A 21,566-nucleotide genomic window follows, 5' to 3' on the forward strand; every position below is an offset into this window, starting at 1 on the left:
TGGTGTTAACTTGCGCACATCAAATAGAAGACTATATTATTGACAGATAAATAGTGGAATAAATGAAAAATTTTTATTTAGAGTTTATCAATAAGGAATCAAATTTTAAATTCCAAATTTTACTGCAGGCAATTCTTTACTTAGTGAACGCAATAGTTTTATTTACTTATACAACATTTTTAAAATCTGAACGGTATAATTTTCTCTCAAATTTTGTAGAATTTTCATGAAATTGAATGTGTAGAAAGCTTCACGTGGTACTTAGGACCTTGGGGGATGGAAAACTAGGGTGTCCTAAAAAAATTAAAGTAGATCTTTTTTGTCGCATTCCCTCTTATTTTCTTTTTTTTGATATCCAAAGAAAAGAAATGTTATGTAATTTGAACAACGACAACCTGTGCCAACTTGCATCCAAAAGCATGAACCAGTATGCCTTATGTACTACACCAACCTTGGGTAAACCTTGCGTACTAAGCCAAATCGAAAATTTTTTTTTGAAGATTCAAAATTCAAAGTGCATAAAAAGTTACCCTTATAAACCCCGCATGTACTACAAAATCATTAATATCCAAAAAAAAAATTAGGCATCTCGCACAAAGCCTAAAATTGATCATCTTCCTTCAAAACATTATTTCTTCCTATTTTTCTTTTTTTTAAAATCAAACATACTAAAGAAAATATCAAGTTGAAAAATACATTAGCTAACAAACTTGCGAATCAACATTTGCAAATGAATAATAAAAAAACAATGTGTTAAAAATGAAAAAAATAGCTGAAACTTACAGAAATCAATATTTTTGAGCACTATATGGAAGACTTAAATACTGCGTGAGAGCAAAAGTTTCTATTTAACATTAATTATGTAACTGCAAATAGTCAAGATAATCAGTTACTACTCACTGTTTTTTTTTGGGGGGGGGGGGCAATCACGATTGCTTATTGTTCTCATTTGACTGTCCTTGACGTTACGCTGATTTTATTTTCCTCCCGCCTTCCTCTGAAGCACTCCCACCCACCGTCCTTTGCAGGCGCGGCTCCTCTGGTCCTGAGCACTGTCCTTCAGAATCTGCTTCTTCTGGTCGGTGGCGTCCATGTCTTGCACACACGCACACATACACCTACGTGCATACACATAGGTTTATGCACACACACAACTATACACATGTAACCACCCAGGGGCAGGCTTGGGGGGACAGGAGCCTTTTCTAGAAGCAATAACTCCAATGAGTAGGGCCCAAAGGCAACCATATAGGGGGGGGGGATTAAAATTGTACTGAAATCGGTTTCCATGGGGAAAATATTTTGTAAACCATGGGGCAAATTTTTGAGTCCCCCCTCCTTAAAATTTTGCATATGAGCACCTTTGGTAGGGTCTTGTCGCAACTCGTGATTGTGAAACACATAATTTGAATTCAAAATTTCAGAATTCAAATTAATTTACTTTTTTATTATTGTCTTACACAGGTGTCTCAAAGGAGGTGACTGCTTCGATAATTTCAAAAGTAAAGGGGCATTGCCCTCCACTTTTCTAACTTCAGAAATATCAACTGATCATAAAATAATAGTATAGATCGATTATCATGTTTACTGAAAAAAAATCCGACCTAAATATGTTTAATATTTTTCTCATGTAATTTCATGCAAATTGTGAAATGGAGGGAAGAAGTCTCTACTGCGGCCATCTGCCTCGATTTCTGAGATCATGTCCCAAATGTATGAGGTCATTTAAGTAATTATCACGTTAAAATCCAACGTAGCCTAATTTTTATTAAAAGTTGATGATAGAAGAGTTCCCCCTAACCATCCCTTCCTGTATCTATTTTGGTGCATGAGCTACCTATAAATCCTTAATAGGCCAACTTTTGACTATAGAGCATTAAAAATGTATCATTTAATTAAATGAAGTTGATTCCTTTCAAAGGAGCTAGCAGTGTCGAGTGTTTTCACTTTTATTGATCTTTAAAATAGTCATACATCTATTGTTTAACATGACCACCTTGCCCAATGTACCACTTCTTAGCGTAAAGTGGTCATAACTACGTATGAAAAAGAAAAAGAATAAAATATATTTTTTCTTCCAAAAACTTAATGGAATGTGTTCTTAATGCAATGTTTCAAAACAACAAAACATATGTGAAGTTTTTAAAGAAAGTCTTAAATATTTATTATCTACATGAGTTGAAAAGCAGGATTTTATGACAATTCCCCATCCCCTCCTGATCGTAATAAATGAAACAATTTCATAGACAAAAATAATGAAGTACATACACTAAATTAATTTTTTTTAAAAATTAAAACCAAAATTGGCATTGCATAAAAATAGTTTTAGTAAATATCCTATTTTCAATCACAAGTGATCAGAGTCCTGCCACAAACTAAAGGAAACATAAAATTATAAAAGATAATTTTATGTGCAGAAATCATTAAACGAAGAAAAACTGTTTTCCTGGAAATTAAAATTGCATAACTTCAATATTTCAAAACATTAAATATAAGAGTAGTATGAAAGTACATGATAAAAGCAAAGGAATTATTGCAATGCAAAAATTATACAAACCGTTCTTCTTTTTTTTACTTCCACTACTGAGGGATATATCCTAAAAGCCAACAAAAGCGAAAGCCAAATTTAGATTAACAGGCAATCACCCTCGTATGACCATTGGGACGAATTCCCTTTATGTTACTTACTATAAACGTGTTATGTATATTTAAAGTTACATACACACAGAGAACAATATTGTCCTTAAAAACATAATACTGCTGCAGACGGGAAGGCAAAATATCTTTGTTGACTTTAGGCTCTGTTCACATAAATTTGCAACATTTTCATCTCAAGAAATCACCCACGTCGTCATTTCCACAAAAATTTGCAGCTTAGGAAAATAAATCCTTTCACAGTAATGAGAAGAACAAACCCCTGAACTTGAACCGAATTCATTCTTATTCGTGTAGCTGTAAATTAATGAGCGCACACCTGGTTTAATCAAGAAAGCCTGCGTTTTCAGTTTGTTTACAAGAATAAAGCTTTTTAAACAATTTAAATCTTTGCGATTTGTGAAATAAGTTGTCTGAGTTTGAAAGGTTAATCTATCTTTTCGAATTTTTAAAAATACGCAATAAAAATCATAATTACTTAATGAAGTAAAAACTTTTACTTTAGTCGAGTAACTCAATATTAACAACTTATATTTTACAGCATTAAAGCAAATGTGACAAGCTGTTTGCTTTTTTGAGTGATTGTAAATATATATGTACATATGTGTCAGGTTTTTCAAATGGATAATAAAAGAAAGAGATGAATTTTTTTATGAAGTTAGCGCACACGATAAGAACTTAGAAAATGCTTCTCACTTAATGATAATTGTTGGTTGTTATAAAACTATGAAATAAATTATCGTAAAATCGGCAATATAAGATTTTTCTACCTTCAAATGACTGTTAAACAAGGCAGTTTTGCATAGCAAGTTTCGAGAAACGTTAACCGTTCTGGCGAACGATTAGCGAATTTCAGTAAAAGGTAATCTAATCTAGGTTTGCAGCGAGCAATCTTAAAATGCAAGTAAACATAAATGCTTCTCCTCATATTAGTGTATTTCTTATTAGTAATTAAAGGACGAATCGGCTTTATAGGAGATAAAAAATCAAGACTCGTTCACACAAATAAATGAACAAATTTGTCTGCTAAAGTCAGGAGATAAACGTATACAAACCTATTTGAGGACTAGCTATCATTAAATTGACGTTATTTCACCAATGATATCCAAATAATTACAAAAACAGATGCCCGAAGAACGATTTTCAAATTGTAAACAAACATTGGCGCGGTGCGGTCGTGTCGTGAATGCGGTTACAATTTTATCCCATTCCAACAAATGGATTGACTCCTAATGGCTTGGCTCCATTCGGCTCGCTCGTGAATGGCGGCACTAAGAATGAGAAAGCTCGGTCTACTCTTATTATTAGTCTATGGGGTAAGCAGGCATATCCGAAAATTAAGATTCTTCCAGATAATAGGAACAGGAAACATGCCAAAAGAGTCGCCAAAACGAACTCGTCGCCGCATTTATGCCAAGCTCTGGTAATCGTTATTTGGAGTACTAATCACGAATTTATTTACAACACCTGATTTGATTTACACGAGGCGTGGTGATTATGATCGGCGGGGTGTATATCAAATTTTTGGGGGTGTATATCAAAGTTATACCAAAAATTGTTTATTGCTTGCATTTGTGTGTTTTATATTTTACTTTTTTGTTTTAATTTATTCATTTTGATTTGTACTTTACATTCCAAACTGGTATGCGACTACTAATTATTGGTGATTCGATGATGAAATACGAATTTAAGAAGTTGATGTTCCCAGATGAAACTTAAGATTGATGATATTCCGGTCGTGTTCTAAAAGTGAATGGAATTAAAATCTTGATATAGCAAGTATTTTTTAAGTTGAAACGCAATATCTTTCGAAACGGTTGGTTATTTGACAGCATCGTAGATGGCTTCCAAATCATATAACACAAATTTCAATAAGTAATAATTCACTTGCTGCAAAATCATATCATAGTCAGCTCTTATAAATGAAAAATGTTGTGCCAGAGAAGAAATTTCTCGGTCAGATTATGTTTTTCTACCAGCAAATATCAATTGCCATTGGTTCCTACTGTTATTTACAGTAAAAGATATAGAATGATCAACTTTTAGGATCCTAAAGGTTTACAAAAATTTAGATGTTTATTCTGATTTTATAATGATATGGAGAAACTTCTTTTGTAAACTTTTAAATATCTTTGATAGTGATGTAACTCCTCATAACACATTGATAACGTGAATTGTGGAGTATTGGTTTGACTATTGAGAATTTTGCTCAACAAATTCTCAATAGTCAAAATTTTAATTTCTTCATTTAATATACTTGCCAGGGTTCAAAATTAACAGTGGTCCACTAGTCCAGGACCCACCGCAAAAGTATCTACTGGACCAGTAAAATACAAATTGTAGTAGTCCACTTGGCCAGGGAAGTTTTATTTCTGCTTTCCTTTCAGAAATTGTAAGCATCAAAATTTCGATACCATAAGAAAGTTTGCACCTTTATTTACGATGTTTAGATTTTCATTCCGCAAAAAAGAATATGTTAAAAGATTTCTATAGCATTATAACATAGTGATTTTACCTCTTGTGTCATGTCGATTAAAAATTGTCGTTGTAAATTCTCTCTATATTATCATGTTACTTTATTTTGTTTTTTCACCTTTTTTTTGTGTTGTTTAAGATCAGGATGTGATAATGGACCACTAAACGTGTGCTGTTCTGGGAAATTTAGATTTTTACTAGTCCATTGCGCCAGTGACGTATTTTTCTAAATTTCAACCCCTGCTTGCTTTTAGGAAGCAAATATAAAACACTCTTGTGGGTTGCAAATAATTACACGTGAAACTGATTTTTGAAAGGTAAGAGAAATAAGTTATTGCTCTACCTTTCTCTGCATACTTACCTCACAAAATACTTTTTTATGTTAATATACTTTATTTTACAGCTGCTGTGCAGAACTGATGAGGGCAGTTTTAAATTCCAATGCTTGAATTTTTGCAAGTCTCTTGGTGGCAATTTTTTTCATCAGAGACAGAAGACCCACAAAACTAAGACTGATCCATACTTAATCCGAATGCGGAGTGGAAATTAATCCTAGTGTATGCTCATGCAGTAGTTCATTTCATGCTACAGTTTAAAAGTTAAAATGCATTTTTTGTTCTTTCTTTTTAAAAAAAAAAAAAATCTCTTTAACACAATTTTTAAACACGCCAGCATTAACAGCTGCCAGTCCTGAGCCTGGATAAAGTGTGAAGGAAAATTGTACAACATTTTAATTAAATTTCTTTGTAGGTATATTATAGCAGGAAGAATTGGTTTTAATTAGTGCCAACCTTTCTGTTGATGCTTTTCAGTTTGCATTGGAAGAAATTGAATTTCAAGGAAATATACATAAATAGTTTTAATTTGCTGTCAAGTATCACTATGAAATTTAAAGAAATTCTAAGATTTAAATCACATATCCAAAGTGTCTTGTTTAATATTAAATAATTTCTTGCTATTACAGCTATCCTACGACCTTTTATTTTGAGCCCTAAGATCTAGAACTGGAACCAGGAGTTTCAATACAAGGATTGGTCCAATCTCGCAATTTCCTTTTCAAGTAAATGTTTGTACTGAGTAGCATACAGCAGGAAGATTTGGTTTTAATTAATGCCATCCTTTCTGTTTGTGCTTTTCGGTTTGCATTATCTCTTCAAAGTTTCTGCAGAGGGCAGTGGATGAATTTTGCAGAAGCAGCTATGAATCTACATTGAACCCTTTAAATTGCTATCAATAAATCACACGTATAAACAACTATATATATTTGATGCACTTCTATGATTGTAACATGTTTTGTTTGTAATAAAGTATGATACCCAACATTTAAAAACATGGACTCAATTTTGATGCAAAAATGAATTGAATGGAACTGTCATTTGTCATGTTTGAACTTTATGCATAACATCGAATTTATTTGTTGAATTATGTAATATGTGTGAAATAATGATGAATTCTTATAAATTACAATTTAGTAAATTTGAAAAAGTAAATTGTATTTCAGATTGATTTGAATAATCATGAACGGGAGCAGGGTTTGTTAATATTCATATTGTACTCAGTAAGATTTAGTTAACAGTGATTAAAAAACATGTCTTTAATTTTAGCTAAGACCAACATTTCTTTTTAAACTAATTAAATGCGGTAGAAACTTATTATACCTCAAGGATTGAGGGATATATTTTGCACTTGGCTCATAACTTAACCATGGTATAACATTATTCATTATTGCCTTCCCATTGGGCAACAAATTATAAAAATTAAATATAAAGAAAATGCATTTTACTTGGGTGTTAATGTTTGACAGCTGTACTTTACATGTTATATTTTTTTCCCGTTATAGAACTCGGGCAAGAGAGGAGAAAAATTATAGGAACATTACGTGAAAATTCCAACTTTGTTTTGTACATGCATATTAAATGCTGTCGTAATTTATTTTGTCGGCTAAGTTGCAGAGGGCTCAGGGGGATGAGACCCTGGACCTGGAGAAGGGCACCCATTTCAATCTTCAAAGTAATTGTGTGTTTAATATTATAATTTGCATCTGCAATAGTTAATCAAGCATTCTTACATAATTTAACACATATACATTACATGATATCAGGCCTGGCTCCTGGGGTAGGCTATCGCCTAGGGCAGCAGATTTTAGGGGTAGAAAATTTCGAAGTTGAAACATTTTTTTCTTTTAATTATGAATAACTGTTTCAGCGTCATAAGATTCACTGCTTCAATGCAAAATATATATATATGTTTAAGAGTGTGTACCAGTGCTTGAATATGCTACACATAGTTTGGAATTGAACTAGAAATTCAATTTAATTTTAGAGGTGGCAAATTGCATGATTTGAAAGTCTTTTGAAAATATTAATATCTGTTTCTATGGCATAAGATGCACTACTTTAATGTTAAAATTAAAGTGTGTACCAGTGCTTGGATATGCAAAAATCAGTTTGGAATTTAACTAGAAACTCGCTTTAATTTTAAGCACTTTATTATTATTTTTATTTTATTAATATATTATTATTTTTATTATTCAATGGGGGGGGGGGGCACTACTAGAGCCGCTCTACATGATATAAAAAGTAGTTGTGCACAATTCTTTAATCTTTTTGCTATCTACATAAGATTTAATTCAAAGGGAGCTGTAAAATGAATGAACATTATGGTCAATAGCCAGAAAGTATAAAATTCCATGCTGAGAATGATAATGTGACTAAAAACCAAATGTTCTAGAAGAGAACTTTAATGCCCCCTAGTTGTAATCATTAAAAGTCCCTAATTTTTTGTAGGAACAATTTTTTAAAAAAAAAATATTTTTTGTGTAGCCTTATAATTTTTTTTCTTGTCTATCCAATAAACAGACGTGCTGCAAAACTTTGAAATTTGATAGTGAGCAGAGTTATTATAGGGGTTCATGTGAACAATTGAAGACTTTTTTTTTAATATCATAAAGTAAAAAAACTTTTTAAAAAAATCTCAAAAAATTCCATGACATAAAGAAAATACTTAATAGGGACGTTTATGGGGAAATTCGTCATAGTTCATAGACTAATGTGCACCTAACCTTATTAAATGGGATGATTTACGAAAATTCTTAATTCCAATTTGCATTGTTTTGACCTAAATTACCCTTCATCTTCATTTCAAATTTTAGCGCATACTCTTTTTTTTTTTTAATTTTCTACAAACTACCTTCTGTTTCCACTAGTACAACGCTGTACATGTATAAACAAATCATGTCATGATTCACACCATGTGGTATATAAACCAATCTAATAAAATAATGTGGTGTATAAACCAAAATATAGTCCAAGTGGTGTATACCAGCTAAGAAAATGTATTTCTGTTTCCACTAGTACAACGCTGTACATATATAAACAAACCATGTCATGATTCACACCATGAGGTATATAAGCCAATCTAATAAAATAATGTGGTTTATAAACCAAAATATAGTCCAAGCGGTGTATACCAGCTAAGAAAATGTATATCTGAAAAAACATAGAGCAGATAAAATTCATCTAAAGTCAAACCCAGTAGCGAATTTACCATATGTCGCAACTGTAAAGGGGATCCGAAAGACGCACAAAAGTGCACATGATTAATGCTTTACATAGTTCTGTTTTAGACAGGGCCTCCAACTTTGTATTCTGACGGGCCCTAAATCTAAAACCGCAACTGGTCAAACCATCTATTTTTTCCCCAAAATTAGGGCCTGGTTAAGACATCAGGGAGCCCTGTGTGATCAACTCTTACAATTTTAGCCATTGACGAAATCAGTTTGAAAAAAAAAAAAGCCGTTTGGGGCCACGGCCTAGTTGACCTATTCAGTAATCATGCAATGCCTGAAATTAAATAAAAAATTAGGTGTACCAATAATTACCAAAAATCGCAATCATGAAATCGAAACTTTTTGAAAAATCGCGATAAAATAAAACGAAAGCTTTTCATACACGAGTATAAACTTAACATTTCCTTTCATTTTTATATATTTCCATTTCAATTTTCTCCATTTTAGTTCATTTATTTCCCCAAAAATGCAGTGAAGTTTTACCGATTTTCTTCAGGCCATCTTACTGACCATATTCCTTGAATAGAGAGACCGACCCATATAAACGAAATTAAAACTTTTATTCTCTAAATGTATTCATTTTCTGTTTTTATATTCTGTTTTGTTCTAAATTCCAGCGCATGGCAGTCCAGTTCCTGCACTTGTTTGCAATTTTTATTTATTATTTTTTTTCTTTCAAAGATGTCCATTAAGAATGATGACGTACCCCTTCAGATGTTACAGAGCACCCACAAATTGTCCAAAACTTCTAAAAATCTCAATGACGCAGTCTGCATCGTGTTTTTTCTCATTATCGACGGGATCCTGTCTTAGTATAATTTCTGAAGACTTTTAGTGCAATTTTTTCTGGCCAAGCCACTGGCTCTTATAACACTTTTTAAATTAGAAATGAGGCCTTGCCCCGAACCTAGACTAGTGTATTACATATAACAGCAAAAAACAAAATAACATAAAATGTATTCTTTTCACTCAGTTTTAGGAGCCCTGCGTTTTCAAAATATCCTGCTTCTTGTTTTTTAGAGACGGGACGTCAGTGTATGTGTGTGTGTGTGTGTGTGTGTTTTTTTTTTTTTTTGTGGGGGGGGGGGGGGGCATTTAAAGGTATTTTTCAACACTCAGCGCAAGTAATTTTTTTTAAATAAAAATTTAAAATTAGGAACATTTTACATTCTCAAGTAGTTTAGATTATTCTGGAGGCCAAATAATTAAGCATTTAACCTTCAATTCTCGCGACATATCATCAGTCGTGAGCACGTGAGCCCTAAAAATTGGGGGCACAGAGCCGCAGTCCCATCTATAGAGTCCCTATATGAAATAAGTTTGGAGCATTCGATTCTCTCCCTACTCTTCTGATGATGCTCATGGAAGCATTAATTAAAATTTTACCAACTTTTCTCAGTTTCTTGTTCATTATTATTATTTTAATTGTCATTATCCGATTTTTAAGAAAAAAAGTCTCTGCGAATGACCTGCTTGATCTGTACAATCCAGAAAACACCAAAAATGAATTGACATAAAACGTAAAAAAAATTAATTTAATTACATTATGCGATGTTTACGATTTTTTCAAGACTTTTTTTACGTTTTAAAAGTGAAAAATACTAATTTAAAAAATATTACTACTGTGAAGAATTTCTACTCATACCATTTTTAACTGTGACCAAGTTAAGGGACCGTTGCCACAGGTCTAATAATACTTTTCGAGAGAAGAAGAGGAAAACAAGTAAGACAAAATATGGCGGGAAATAGTGGTGAGTGTTTTTACAAAGTTTGTTTACAAAGTTTACATTCGCCTTAACACATTTTCCTGATGTGCAAAAGTAGTTTTTTTTTCTCAGAAGATATCGTTTAAATTTGATTAAAAGTTGTCATAGGTAAAGAGGGAACTACTTTGATATACCCCCCCCCAAATCGGAAATTTGGCGACTTTTGGTAAAATTACGGTAACCGGGTCGCTTTGGCGTATGTTTTCAAAAACAGCCAAATTTGGCACCTAAGACTCAATGTAAACAAAGTGCTACATTGTAAACAAAGGAAATCATCCAATGGGAATAGACTTAAAGAAAAGGGGTGGAGCTTTGAATGGCTCCAACTATCACCTTGGTAATTAGAACTGTTTATTAACTTTCTCCTTTGATTATAGCCGTAAGGAAGCAAAAAAAAGTAATAAAACATTTTTTTTGTAATTTTGTAATTGATGAAAATATGCAGAAATATATTATTAAGCCTATTTTTTTATTGAATTTTATTGCTTTTCTAATTTTGAAATTAAGTTTGCAGAAAAGAGAAGTGAGATGTAACGTTTTCCAACATGTTAACATAATGTGCGTGGGAATATAAAGCGCATAAAACGAAATGGTTCATGACAAAAATGATGTTACACTTTTTATGTTTAATTTCCTAAAAAACATTAAAATGAAACATATATTTCTACCAAATTTAACAACATTTAAAGTTTGATAAAAAACATTAGTCTGTAATAGTTTGTTAAGTAAATAGAAAAAGTCCTTACGTAGATTTAATGTTCAATTAAAATTTAAAACAATCTACTAAATAAGTTAAATCACATCAAAAGACCCATTCAGAGAACATTATCATAACTAACATTTTAGTTCAAACTTACTAAGTTATTGCAATAAGTCAGGCGCGGATCCACGGGAGGGGAACTGGGGGAACGTTCCCCCTCCAAAATCCCAAGTGTACCTAAAAATTTTCAAAAGAGAGTACGGGAAAATAATTCCGTTTTTCAAAACTTGAACTATAAGAAAGGCGCCAGAAAAAGTAAGGAGAGAATTTCAAAAGCGGATCTAAAAAGAGGAACTGCTGGAATGTCCCCCCCCCCCACACACACATACACTTTAGAACGTGAACTAAGGCACCAGGAAAAGCAATTAGGCAACAACAGAAACGGATCCATGGAGGGAACTGGGGGAACCTTCTCCTCCCCTCAAAACCCCCATATATACCTAAAAATTTTCACAATAGAGTGTAGAAAAAATCTTCTGTTTTATAGAACTTAAACTCGAGGAAAAGCTCCAGAAAATTCGATCAAACAATAGCAGAGGCGGATCCCTGGAAGGGAACTGGGGGAACGTTCCCCTTCCTCTAAATTCTCATGTGTACTTAAAAATTTTCACAACGTATTACAGCGAAGTTCTCCAGTTATATAGAACTTTAGCTTGAAGAAAGGCGCAAGAAAAAGATAGGAGAGAATTGCAAAAGCGGATCTAAAGAGAACTGGGGAATGTTTCCCTCTTCCCTGCATAAAAATAAATAAATAAATAAAGACAAACCTGTTTAAACTGTTTTTTGCATTTATTTGGTGAAGGCTTGATCACTATATTTAAAGCTACTGCAATTCAGTGGCGCTATTAGAGGTGGAGGCTGGAGGGGGGGGGGACACAGGGCGACAGGATCCGTGATCCCCCAGAAGGCCGAGCAGAATGTTTTTGTAAAACATTTCCTATAATTAAAGAGAACAATAGAACATACCTTGGAAACAGTTGCCTTTTTTAGTCGGTCTAAAAATAAGAAAGTCTTCATAATATCGGAAGTCCGCTTCCTCTGCCAATACCTTTAAAGCGCGTCTCAAATCTTGTTTTCAGGACTTCAATTTTGAAAATTTTAAAGGGGAGCACTACCTAACACCTCGCATTCTAATAACATCGAGAATCGTTTAAAATTGCTTTTTTGGAGCTTCAATTTTGAAGAATTGCCAAACTCCTGACGTTACCAAATATGGTCTACAGTCATTTTTTTAAGATGTCGATAACGAAAAATTTCCGGACAAGGGTCCGAATGCTCCTGTAGAAAATCTGATCATTAAAAAATTAAGGTTTTGAAAAATTTAATGGGGAAAGCGTTTAAATCCTTTATCACCGAATATCGCTCAAAAACTTCGTTTTCTAGGACTTCAATTTCGAAACATTTTTTGGGAAAAGCCCCAGAACCGTACTGCTCGAAGTATTGTCAAAGTTAGTCTGTAACTGCGTTTTTGGAAATTCAATTTCAGAAAATTTAGCGGAGGGATTTTCGATTTAAATCTATTTTACAAAAAAACGGAGGCAGCCCCCCAAAAAAATCCCCTCTCTGACCCTACCGTCAATAAATATCGCCTATAATTGCGTTTTTAAAACTTTAATTTCCGCAGGCGGCCGCCGAACCTTTCTTTTTCGTAACATCACCAGAGGTCGTCTAAAACTGCGTCCTTAAGATTAAAATTTCAACATTTTTTTTCAACAACCGCCCTATCAGATGGTGAAAATTTTAAAAGTGCACCCTCTATAAAACTTTTGTGGTTGAACCACTGGTGCAAATATTATTTCCTTTAAGCACATACAAATAGAAAAATGAACAAACTTTTTAAACTAATTATTTAAGAATTGTACTTTTAGAATTTGTAATGAATACATTTTTTTCATAAGAGGCATTAAGAAGCAGTAGATACGTTGTAAAACTCAATATTTATGGTTATTTTTTAATGAGTAATTTCATATAACTCCCCCACCTCCATAAACATACTTGCTAGAAAAGTTCCCCTCCCAAATCCATAATCTGGATCCGCCCCTGCAATAAGTAATGAATTAAATCAAAGATGGAACAGTAAAACACAAAGGAAATTACTCACTGCGAACAAATTCCAAAAACGTATCCAAAGACATGAATAACTGATTTTTAAATCCAACATAAATAGTGACAAACATTCTGCGATGTAAATTTTTGTAAAATGTTTCGAAGATCTAAAAATTGAAGAAACGCGATATATGTAGCCATTTTCTGGAAAAAAACTTTGAGCAAATTAAAAATCTTATTCTATGGAATTAAAAAAAAAGATTTATTAAACAAATACATTGCAATTTTGTGTAGTGAACTCTGCAATGGTTGATTGGCCAAACGAAGAGCGAATAAGATTTGGTGTAGGGTTACCAACATTGATCCGTCGCCAAGGTAAGGTAGCGGGTTGATAGAATGAAATATTTATCACCGCGACCCGGTTACCGTAATTCTACCCGACTTTTTTTCCTCGCAAAGCAAAATACCTGTTTTTGCCATTGGTGCAAAATACCTGGTTTTCAACAACACTATATACAGTAGGATAATGAAAGCTAAAAGATAAAAATAATTAATAGAAAAAAATTATAGTTGGAAAATAGAACCAGATTTGCGGCAAAATACAGCAAAATCTGCTTGATCACTTCACAAAGAAATGTCAAATGAATGAAATGGCGCTAAAACATATATGAAGTCCAAAAATCGTTGCCTCAAAACTTAAAAAAAAAAAAAAAAATCACTCAAAAAATTGTCCAAAATACAAGAAAATACTAAATTTGGCAACAGCAAAAACTTAAAAGCTGAAAAAACCTACATTGGCAACGCCAAAATAAGAAACAGCAACCCTAAAAAGTTCGTAGGGAGTGCCAGATTTGGCGCGTAATTTTTGGGGGGGGTATATCAAAGTTATACCGTAAAGAGAAAACAAGTCGAGTCATAAGCTATGGGTCATTGGTTTTAAAATTGTTTGTTTCATAAATTGCGAAATCCAAAGTCAGATAAATTCAATGTTCATACCGTCATTACAAATGCCCGTGAAATCGTTCATGACTTTGGATTTAGATCGCACTTTTAGGCAAAGCATCGAAAATATTGTCTTCGAATTATTCAGGTTTTTTTTTTTAACATTTCAAGCTGGTGAAATTGAATACCTAGGAAGTTACTGTCTCATTTCGTTCGATTGACAATTCTCGCTGAAATATGAAAGTTTGAAAGTAGATTTTTTTTTTTTTTTGTAAATATCCTTCAGTATATCTTTGGTTTTCATTTCAAATGTAGTGAAATTGAACTCTGATACCAGTGTTTTATCCTGAAGTGGGGGATGTGACGGGAGGCTTGCTGAGGCATGTAAACCTAAAGTAATATAAAGAATTAGAACATATTGGTTTTGAAAAGTAGGGGACTCAGCATGTAAGAAATGTATTAAATTATTTCCTTAAGTAGTTTTTAATTTTATGTTAAGTGCTTGTAATTTTTTTTTTTTACAAAAATAGTACAGGTATTTTATCTTAAAAGTTAATTCTTATCTATGCCAAGAACTATTCAGTCATATTCTGTAAACGTGCCTCTTTTAGTTACTGAATTTCTGAAAATAAGTGGACTCTAGCATTTTATAAAAATATGAAGGTGTTATTTTATGTAAAATATAGTAGGGCAATTCCATGGTGTTGGATGTAAAAGATGAAGAAAAATTTCTCAGTTTTAAATCCATTTACCAAATATAAACTGTTCCAAAATGATCAAATTTATTTACAAGATACTTACTACATCCCACTGAATAAAAAATCATGTTAGTTTTTCAAAATAGATCCCTAAAGTATAAATTAAAAAAAATTAAAGAGTTGGTGTCGGACGTAAATACACAAATAGTAAAATTGATGGTTCACTTAAAAATTGTTAAAAGTCTGTGAATTAGCTTACATTTTAATTTTAAAAACATCATAATTCTAGAGTACACTTATGATTGCCTTGCTTTCAATCTTCGAGTTGAACCGAACCATTGCTTCGGTCACTCGTCTGGTCTGCTAAGAGGTCTAGTCTCTGCCCATACGTAAATCGCATACGTTAATCGTGACGTCATCGCACGAGCACATCGTATCGGACGCTAGCAACTTACGCACTCACCGTACGTACGGTAACTGCGGTAGTCTCTGCCCAAAAATACCGGAAGTTCGTTAATACTCACTGGGATAACGAACGTACGGTAAGCATTAAACCACGCCTTTCTTCCTGCCCCTGTAAGCCAATGGAAAATTAGAATCGTTGACATGAGAACGCTCAGGAGACGAGGCTAGCCTCAGTTGTTTTGTTTTGATTCTCCTTTCGACGTCTGCTCTCAATCATAGAAAGATGGAAAAATTTTTTCTTGTTATTACATACACCACTCGGGTACCCAAATCAGAAGAAAAGGGGCACAAAAGATGAACCTTTTGACCTAAGAATCATAATGATAATAAAAAAAAAGCATTTTTGTTGGAGTTTTTACCATTTTTTTTTTTTTTTTTTTGGAGCATTCAGTAACAAATTCCTAAAATTTGAAATATCAACTAGCAAAGAAAACAAAGCAATGGAAGGTTCTAATTAAATTCATTTTTAATATTTCTTCATTGATCTGTCAATATGATAATGAAATTACAAAATATTCCTAATGTAGCGAAATATCATTCTTTGAAACATTATTTCGAATTGTTTTGTAAATTATCAAAATAGCTTTAACACTATAATATTTTTTAAGAATTTGGCTCAAAGTACTTTTGTGCCAACTCTCAAATAAAAAACAGGCATTTCTGGCACCATGGACATATTCACTGGGGGGGGGGGGGGCATTTGTCAATGAGTTTGAAAGTGTATACATCTTCTTCCAAGTACATTAAAAAAGAAAAATTACTGGTGTTGAGTTAATACTGCTATCATTTTAGAATTGCATTGCTTCCAAAATCTTGGGGGTAGGGGGGGGGGGGGGGCTAAAAGACCAGTCCCCAAACTGTCCAAATTATGGCCCTGCCCAGGAGGACACTGAACTTTAATCTTTGGGAGGAAAAAAAGTCTTCAATTATTTGCCGAATGGAATGCCACAAATATTGTCGCTGATTGAGGATAATTTTACCTAATAAAACTCCTAATTTTGCTGAAGCGGCAAAAAAATTTATCGAATAAGGAAAATTTTGGGAGGTCACAACGACTTTGCATTGGGACTTTCCTGGGCCTGCCCTCCCCTTCCATGTTGAGATGGTGACACCCTTGTCTGGCTCTGATTTATAAATTTTAGGCCCCCCTGGCAAAAAATTAGCAGAGCCCCTAACTGGCTACTGGAGTTCTAAGCCACTGAAAGCCGGGGGCCCATTTAGCATAGTGAGCCGCCCCGCGCTGCAGGTAAGTAGATCTGGAGCGGGGGCTAACTGAGCCCAGGCCCAAGGAGTTTAGAAACCCATCTCTCTTTAAATATCCAATGAATGAAATTTAATTTGTATTTATTAGGCTTTACATATGCAATTACGAAAAGAAAAATAATTGCTAAAATGTTTTTTCGTGAATTTCTTTCTATTTGTAGTTTGAAAATTAAAACATCATTCAGAACAATTTGCATAACAGATTATCTAATAGTCGATAATATTAATTTCTGTGACTGCCTGTCCCTAACCGCATCTCCTCTGAACTGGAAATGTCTGCCAAGTCAATACTGGTACTGTTGAATACATCACACTCTAGGATTCCCCGTACCTACCATTTTTGTTCTAAACTGTTGGATGGGGACCTGAAGACAGCTGTTTTTTTATCCAGGTCAGAAGACGAGTAATCTCTGGTCTAGCACTCCCAGAGGTATTAATTCTTTGAAGGACTTTGACTGCGACATATTTAACTTGCCCCAGTCACCATTAACAAACATGGAAGATCTTTGACCGGCTGGCATCGGACCTTGGACCCTTCGGGTAAGCAGGGGTCCTCCCCCAAGAGCAAAAGCACCCCCCGAAAAATACCTCTCAATTTTCTTCCCCCCCCCTTCCCTTAGAAATTCTATTGGCGCAGTCTGTACCATGACCCCTTCCAGGTGGGCACCCCTGAGTTAAGAGTCTGACACCTTACGAATCCGGCCAACACACCCCACCTTTGGATACGGGTTGTTAATCTCTGTATTTATTGCACCCTGTCTCACCCCTCTAAACCTTGAGGGGCCAGATATCCAGTTATGTCTTGAGGATATCCAAGGATGTCAATGATACCCTAAAAAACATAAAATCTTTGAGGCGGATGGCAAACGGGTTGGCGTGCAAAGCGAGCAGGGGAGTCGGGCCCCCTAGTCTAAACTATTTATTTCTGTGTCTATCTTCTCCGGATTGGCCGTGTCTACCTGTACCACTGGATACAGGGCAAATAGGGGAAGCCATTTCCACTCTTTAACGCCCCTCTAAACCTTTAGGGGCTTCCATTCCTGAGGATATTCTGGGATGTCTCGACACCCCTAAAATCATTAATAGTCACCTGCTGCAAGTGTGGCTTTGAGCGCCCACAGGTGGCAACCGGGGGTTGGCGAGCCAAACGAGCAGGGGGCAGAGCCTCTAAAATTTCATTACAACTATACTGCAGTTTGTACAGAATGTGTTTTAATATTCCTTTTTATAATAAAATGACAGCTTAAATAAAGAAATTTGTTTGAAATCAGCCGAAGGTATACAAATAAAGTGCATATTGAAGAAACAACAACGAACATTGATGTAAATGTGCATTTATTGGTTCCGCAACTGTGTAAAATTTTGTGATGTGTATTATGGGAATGATGATATGTATAGTGAAGAACAGGAATTCCAGATCCATCAATTGGGTGGTAAGGGAACCCTCTGAATTTTAGAAACAATCAAATTTGGCATTATTGTGTGTACGCAGTTTGTTTTCTTCCTATATAATCTATTGCGCACAAATCTTTAGACCCCCCCCCCCCCCCACCCATGGAAAATTGTAAAATGAGACCCTACTGTAGCTTAAGGGAGTCCTACGGAAGTATACATGTGTACCTGAGCTTACAGCTATTATGTGCAAAGTCTATGATGGCTGCTGAGTGATGAATTTGCTGCTTTGAGTGTTCAACAAAAAGAAGCAGAAATATTGGAATGCATCAAAAGACAAGTATTTCAGGAGTCTTATACAATGTATTGAATAGTTTAGATGCAAAGTTTGTCAAACTTTTTTTCTGACCAAAATGTTCAGATTAACCTCACAGCAAAGAAACATTGCTTTCCGTCAGCAATATTACCAGCTCATTTGCTCATTCATCATTATGGGATTACCAACTAATTTACCTCATCATTCGGCAAACACAACATCATTTTTAATTCCTAGTATTCATTTATATTTACTGATGGGAGTGAAGTAAAAGATCTTGCAGCTTGGCCCTAGAAACATTGTTGTTTATTTTATTTGTACAAATTAATATTATTCGACACGCAAATGGATCATATATCAAACCTATAAATAAATAAAATTCTCAACCTGACCGTCTCAAATTTCATGAAAGTTTCAGAAGCCCTACTCTCTGACATCTTAAATGTAACAGTAAAACCCCTCCAAACGGCCACCTCACTGATGTGAACAATATTTTATTCTCCGATTTCAAAGAAAATAACATTGTTAAATCTCTGTCCTGCGGACATCCCTCTATTGCCGACAAAAAAATTGTCCCATTAGTGTCTGTATTAGAGGGGTTTTACTGTATATAATTTTTAAAAAACTTTCATACATGATTAGTAATTAATTTCTGAAAGTTGTTAAAAAGCACAGCACTTCTTTTTAACTTGCTGGCAGTGCGTAAAATTTTATAATTCAATCTTTATGAGAGCTACAGAGCTGTATTATAACTCACTTTGAAGAGAAAGACATGCACTTCAGTTGAATGTGTAACTTAAATACTTTTCGGAAAAAAATTCTCTTTCCCAAAATTTTCAAATTAAAAAAAAATTGAGAATAGTGTCATTTTATAAAAAAGAGCATGATTTTTACTGTATTTTAGTGAATAGGGCCAAACATTTTCAGAGTGGGACTACAACAAAATTTTAAAAAGTACATAATTTTAAAATTATTGGAATAAAAAAATGTTTAACTTACAAATCAGAGATGAAAGATAATGAAATTATCTTTAAAATGCGCTATTGTACAGCTCTGAAGTTCAAAAAAAAAACTTATAACTAGTGATGTGCTGGATCGTTAAAAGTTCAGATCTGCGGATAGGGATCACTAGTGTCTAGATCCGTGAGAACTACTTGTGGGTCAGTACACGCCAGAAACTGAAAGTAGATAAATTTTAAATCGTGGAGCAACAAAGAAATTGCTATTACTCGCAAGCATAAAGGTTTAACATTGAACTCAAAATTTTCTTTTATTGGGTAAACAAGATTATAACTCCTACTTGGAAATTCCTAACAAATATTCAACGCAGAAAATTTCATTCTTTCAACTAGTCCCAATATTTAAACGCACATATATAAGATCTCACTGTTCAAACTGTGAAAAACACTACGTTGGTTTTTAATTAATATCTTCATTAATTCATAGGTGTCCACCAAGGGAAGGTCAGACTACGGCATTGAAAATTTTAGGAAGGTTGTTTTCAAGGGTATTTTTCTCTGTTGTATTTGGGGAAGAGGTGGACACCCCTGGGTAATTAGTGTTACAAAGATGAGACCAAGCTAAGAACACAAAGGTCAAGTCACTTTTTGAGCGTAAAAAAGAATGAACAAAATCGTTTCATCTGTTTGGGAGCTACGATTCCACAAACACACACAAATATACATGTCAAACTTATTATCTCTTTCCTAATAGAGTCGGGGTTTAAAAATTAACTTTTTCAATTTCTGAAATGATACCTTATTTAACAAAATGAAAACACTTAACTTACATAGAATTTAAGAGTGTTTCATGCCTATCTATATTTAGAATTCAAATATGTGTTGAAATTTAAGAATATAAAAGATTTGTTTAAGATCTGGAAAAAACAGATAAGGATACACATCTTTATCTTCCCTCGGACATCCGGCATAACACTAGTCAGGATTTTTTTAAGCCAATTTTTTGTAAAAATTATCCTACAATATTTGTTGCAACTGTTCTGAGCCCACTCTGAACATTTGGGATGCATTCATTATAATACATTACAAAAAAAAAAAAAAAACCTGAATTTTTGAGACACAATGTCAAAATTTAAAATTGTGAAAAAATATTTTTATCTGAAATATTTGTGTTGTTACACATCAAAGTAAGGCATATGCAGTTTTCTTTAAAATGAGCTATTATGCAACTCTGAAGCTCCCATAGAACTTGAGTTAGGTATAACATTTCAAAACACTGCCGGGAAAATAGTGTTTAACAAACTCAGACATTAGTTACTGATCAATTGTGTAAGATAGATTTTTTTTTAAAGTTTATATACATTTGAGGTGTCAGAGAGTAGTAGGATTTCGCAAAGTTTCTTGAAAATCTGAAACGATCAGCTTGAGAATTTTGTTTATTTTATTGCTTGGTTTAAAATGGAATGACCCACTTACCTGTCGGAAAATAATTAATCTGTACAAACAAAATCAACAGCAAATTTCGTAGGGCCATGGTGCAAGATCTTTTACTTCACTCTTATCAATAAATATAAATGAACGCTAAGAATTGAAAATGATGTTGTGTTTGTAGAACAGTGACGAAGAATGTACTCGCAAATTAGCTGGTAACCCTATATACAGGAGGGAAAGCAATGTTTCACTTCTGTGGCGTTAATCACTTAACTTTTGATCTATTTATAAAGTTTGACAAACCTTGCATCAAAAATATCCAACGCGTGTGATGATTCTTCAATACTTTTCTTTCGATAAGTTCCAATAGTTCAGCAAGTTTCATAAAACTCATTGCGCGGCGAATACAGCAGCCATCTTTGTTTTGACTTTTAAACGTACGTACGAAAGGTTTACGCCAGAAAAATCATGGCGTTAATTTACCGTACGTTCGCGTTTTGGCAGCTGCCTTTTGCGTCCGGTAAGAAAGGGCAGAGACTAGCGAATTTTGTTGCGTACGTAAAAGTGACGTCACGGGTGGGCGTTGCATGCGTTAAATTTTTACGTATTGGGCAGAGACTAGGCCTCTAATTCTATATTAGCTACCAGTTTGTTTCGCACTCTTGGCTTCCTTAACCCGTTCGCACCCAGCGTCACCTGGACGCTACGAAACGATTCCTCTCCTATCAGCCCAGCGTCACTTCTCCGCTACGCGCTCTGATCGACGCTGACGTCCCAGCGTCACGTATGTGCTTTCTCGAAATGGAACGATTGCATTGAATATTTAAACG

General features: G+C 34.0%; 1 protein-coding gene across 2 annotated transcripts in view; it reads left to right on the forward strand.

Annotated features, from left to right (window-relative positions):
* Positions 1-10,416: 10,416 nt before the first annotated feature.
* LOC129233450 (DNA repair protein complementing XP-A cells homolog) overlaps positions 10,417-21,566 on the forward strand; it is a 58,703-nt gene continuing 47,553 nt past the window's right edge. Inside the window, exon 1 of one of the 2 annotated variants that reach the window (XM_054867475.1) lies at positions 10,417-10,449. In XM_054867475.1, the coding sequence (XP_054723450.1) occupies positions 10,434-10,449 (16 nt within the window). In that variant the 5' untranslated portion in view covers positions 10,417-10,433. Of the gene's footprint in view, positions 10,450-14,185; positions 14,660-21,566 lie in introns of those variants that run through there. The other variant, XM_054867476.1, reaches the window with a different exon arrangement.

The sequence above is a fragment of the Uloborus diversus genome, unplaced genomic scaffold (assembly GCF_026930045.1).
Source record: "Uloborus diversus isolate 005 unplaced genomic scaffold, Udiv.v.3.1 scaffold_425, whole genome shotgun sequence".
In the NCBI taxonomy this organism is placed as follows: Eukaryota; Metazoa; Arthropoda; class Arachnida; order Araneae; family Uloboridae; genus Uloborus; species Uloborus diversus.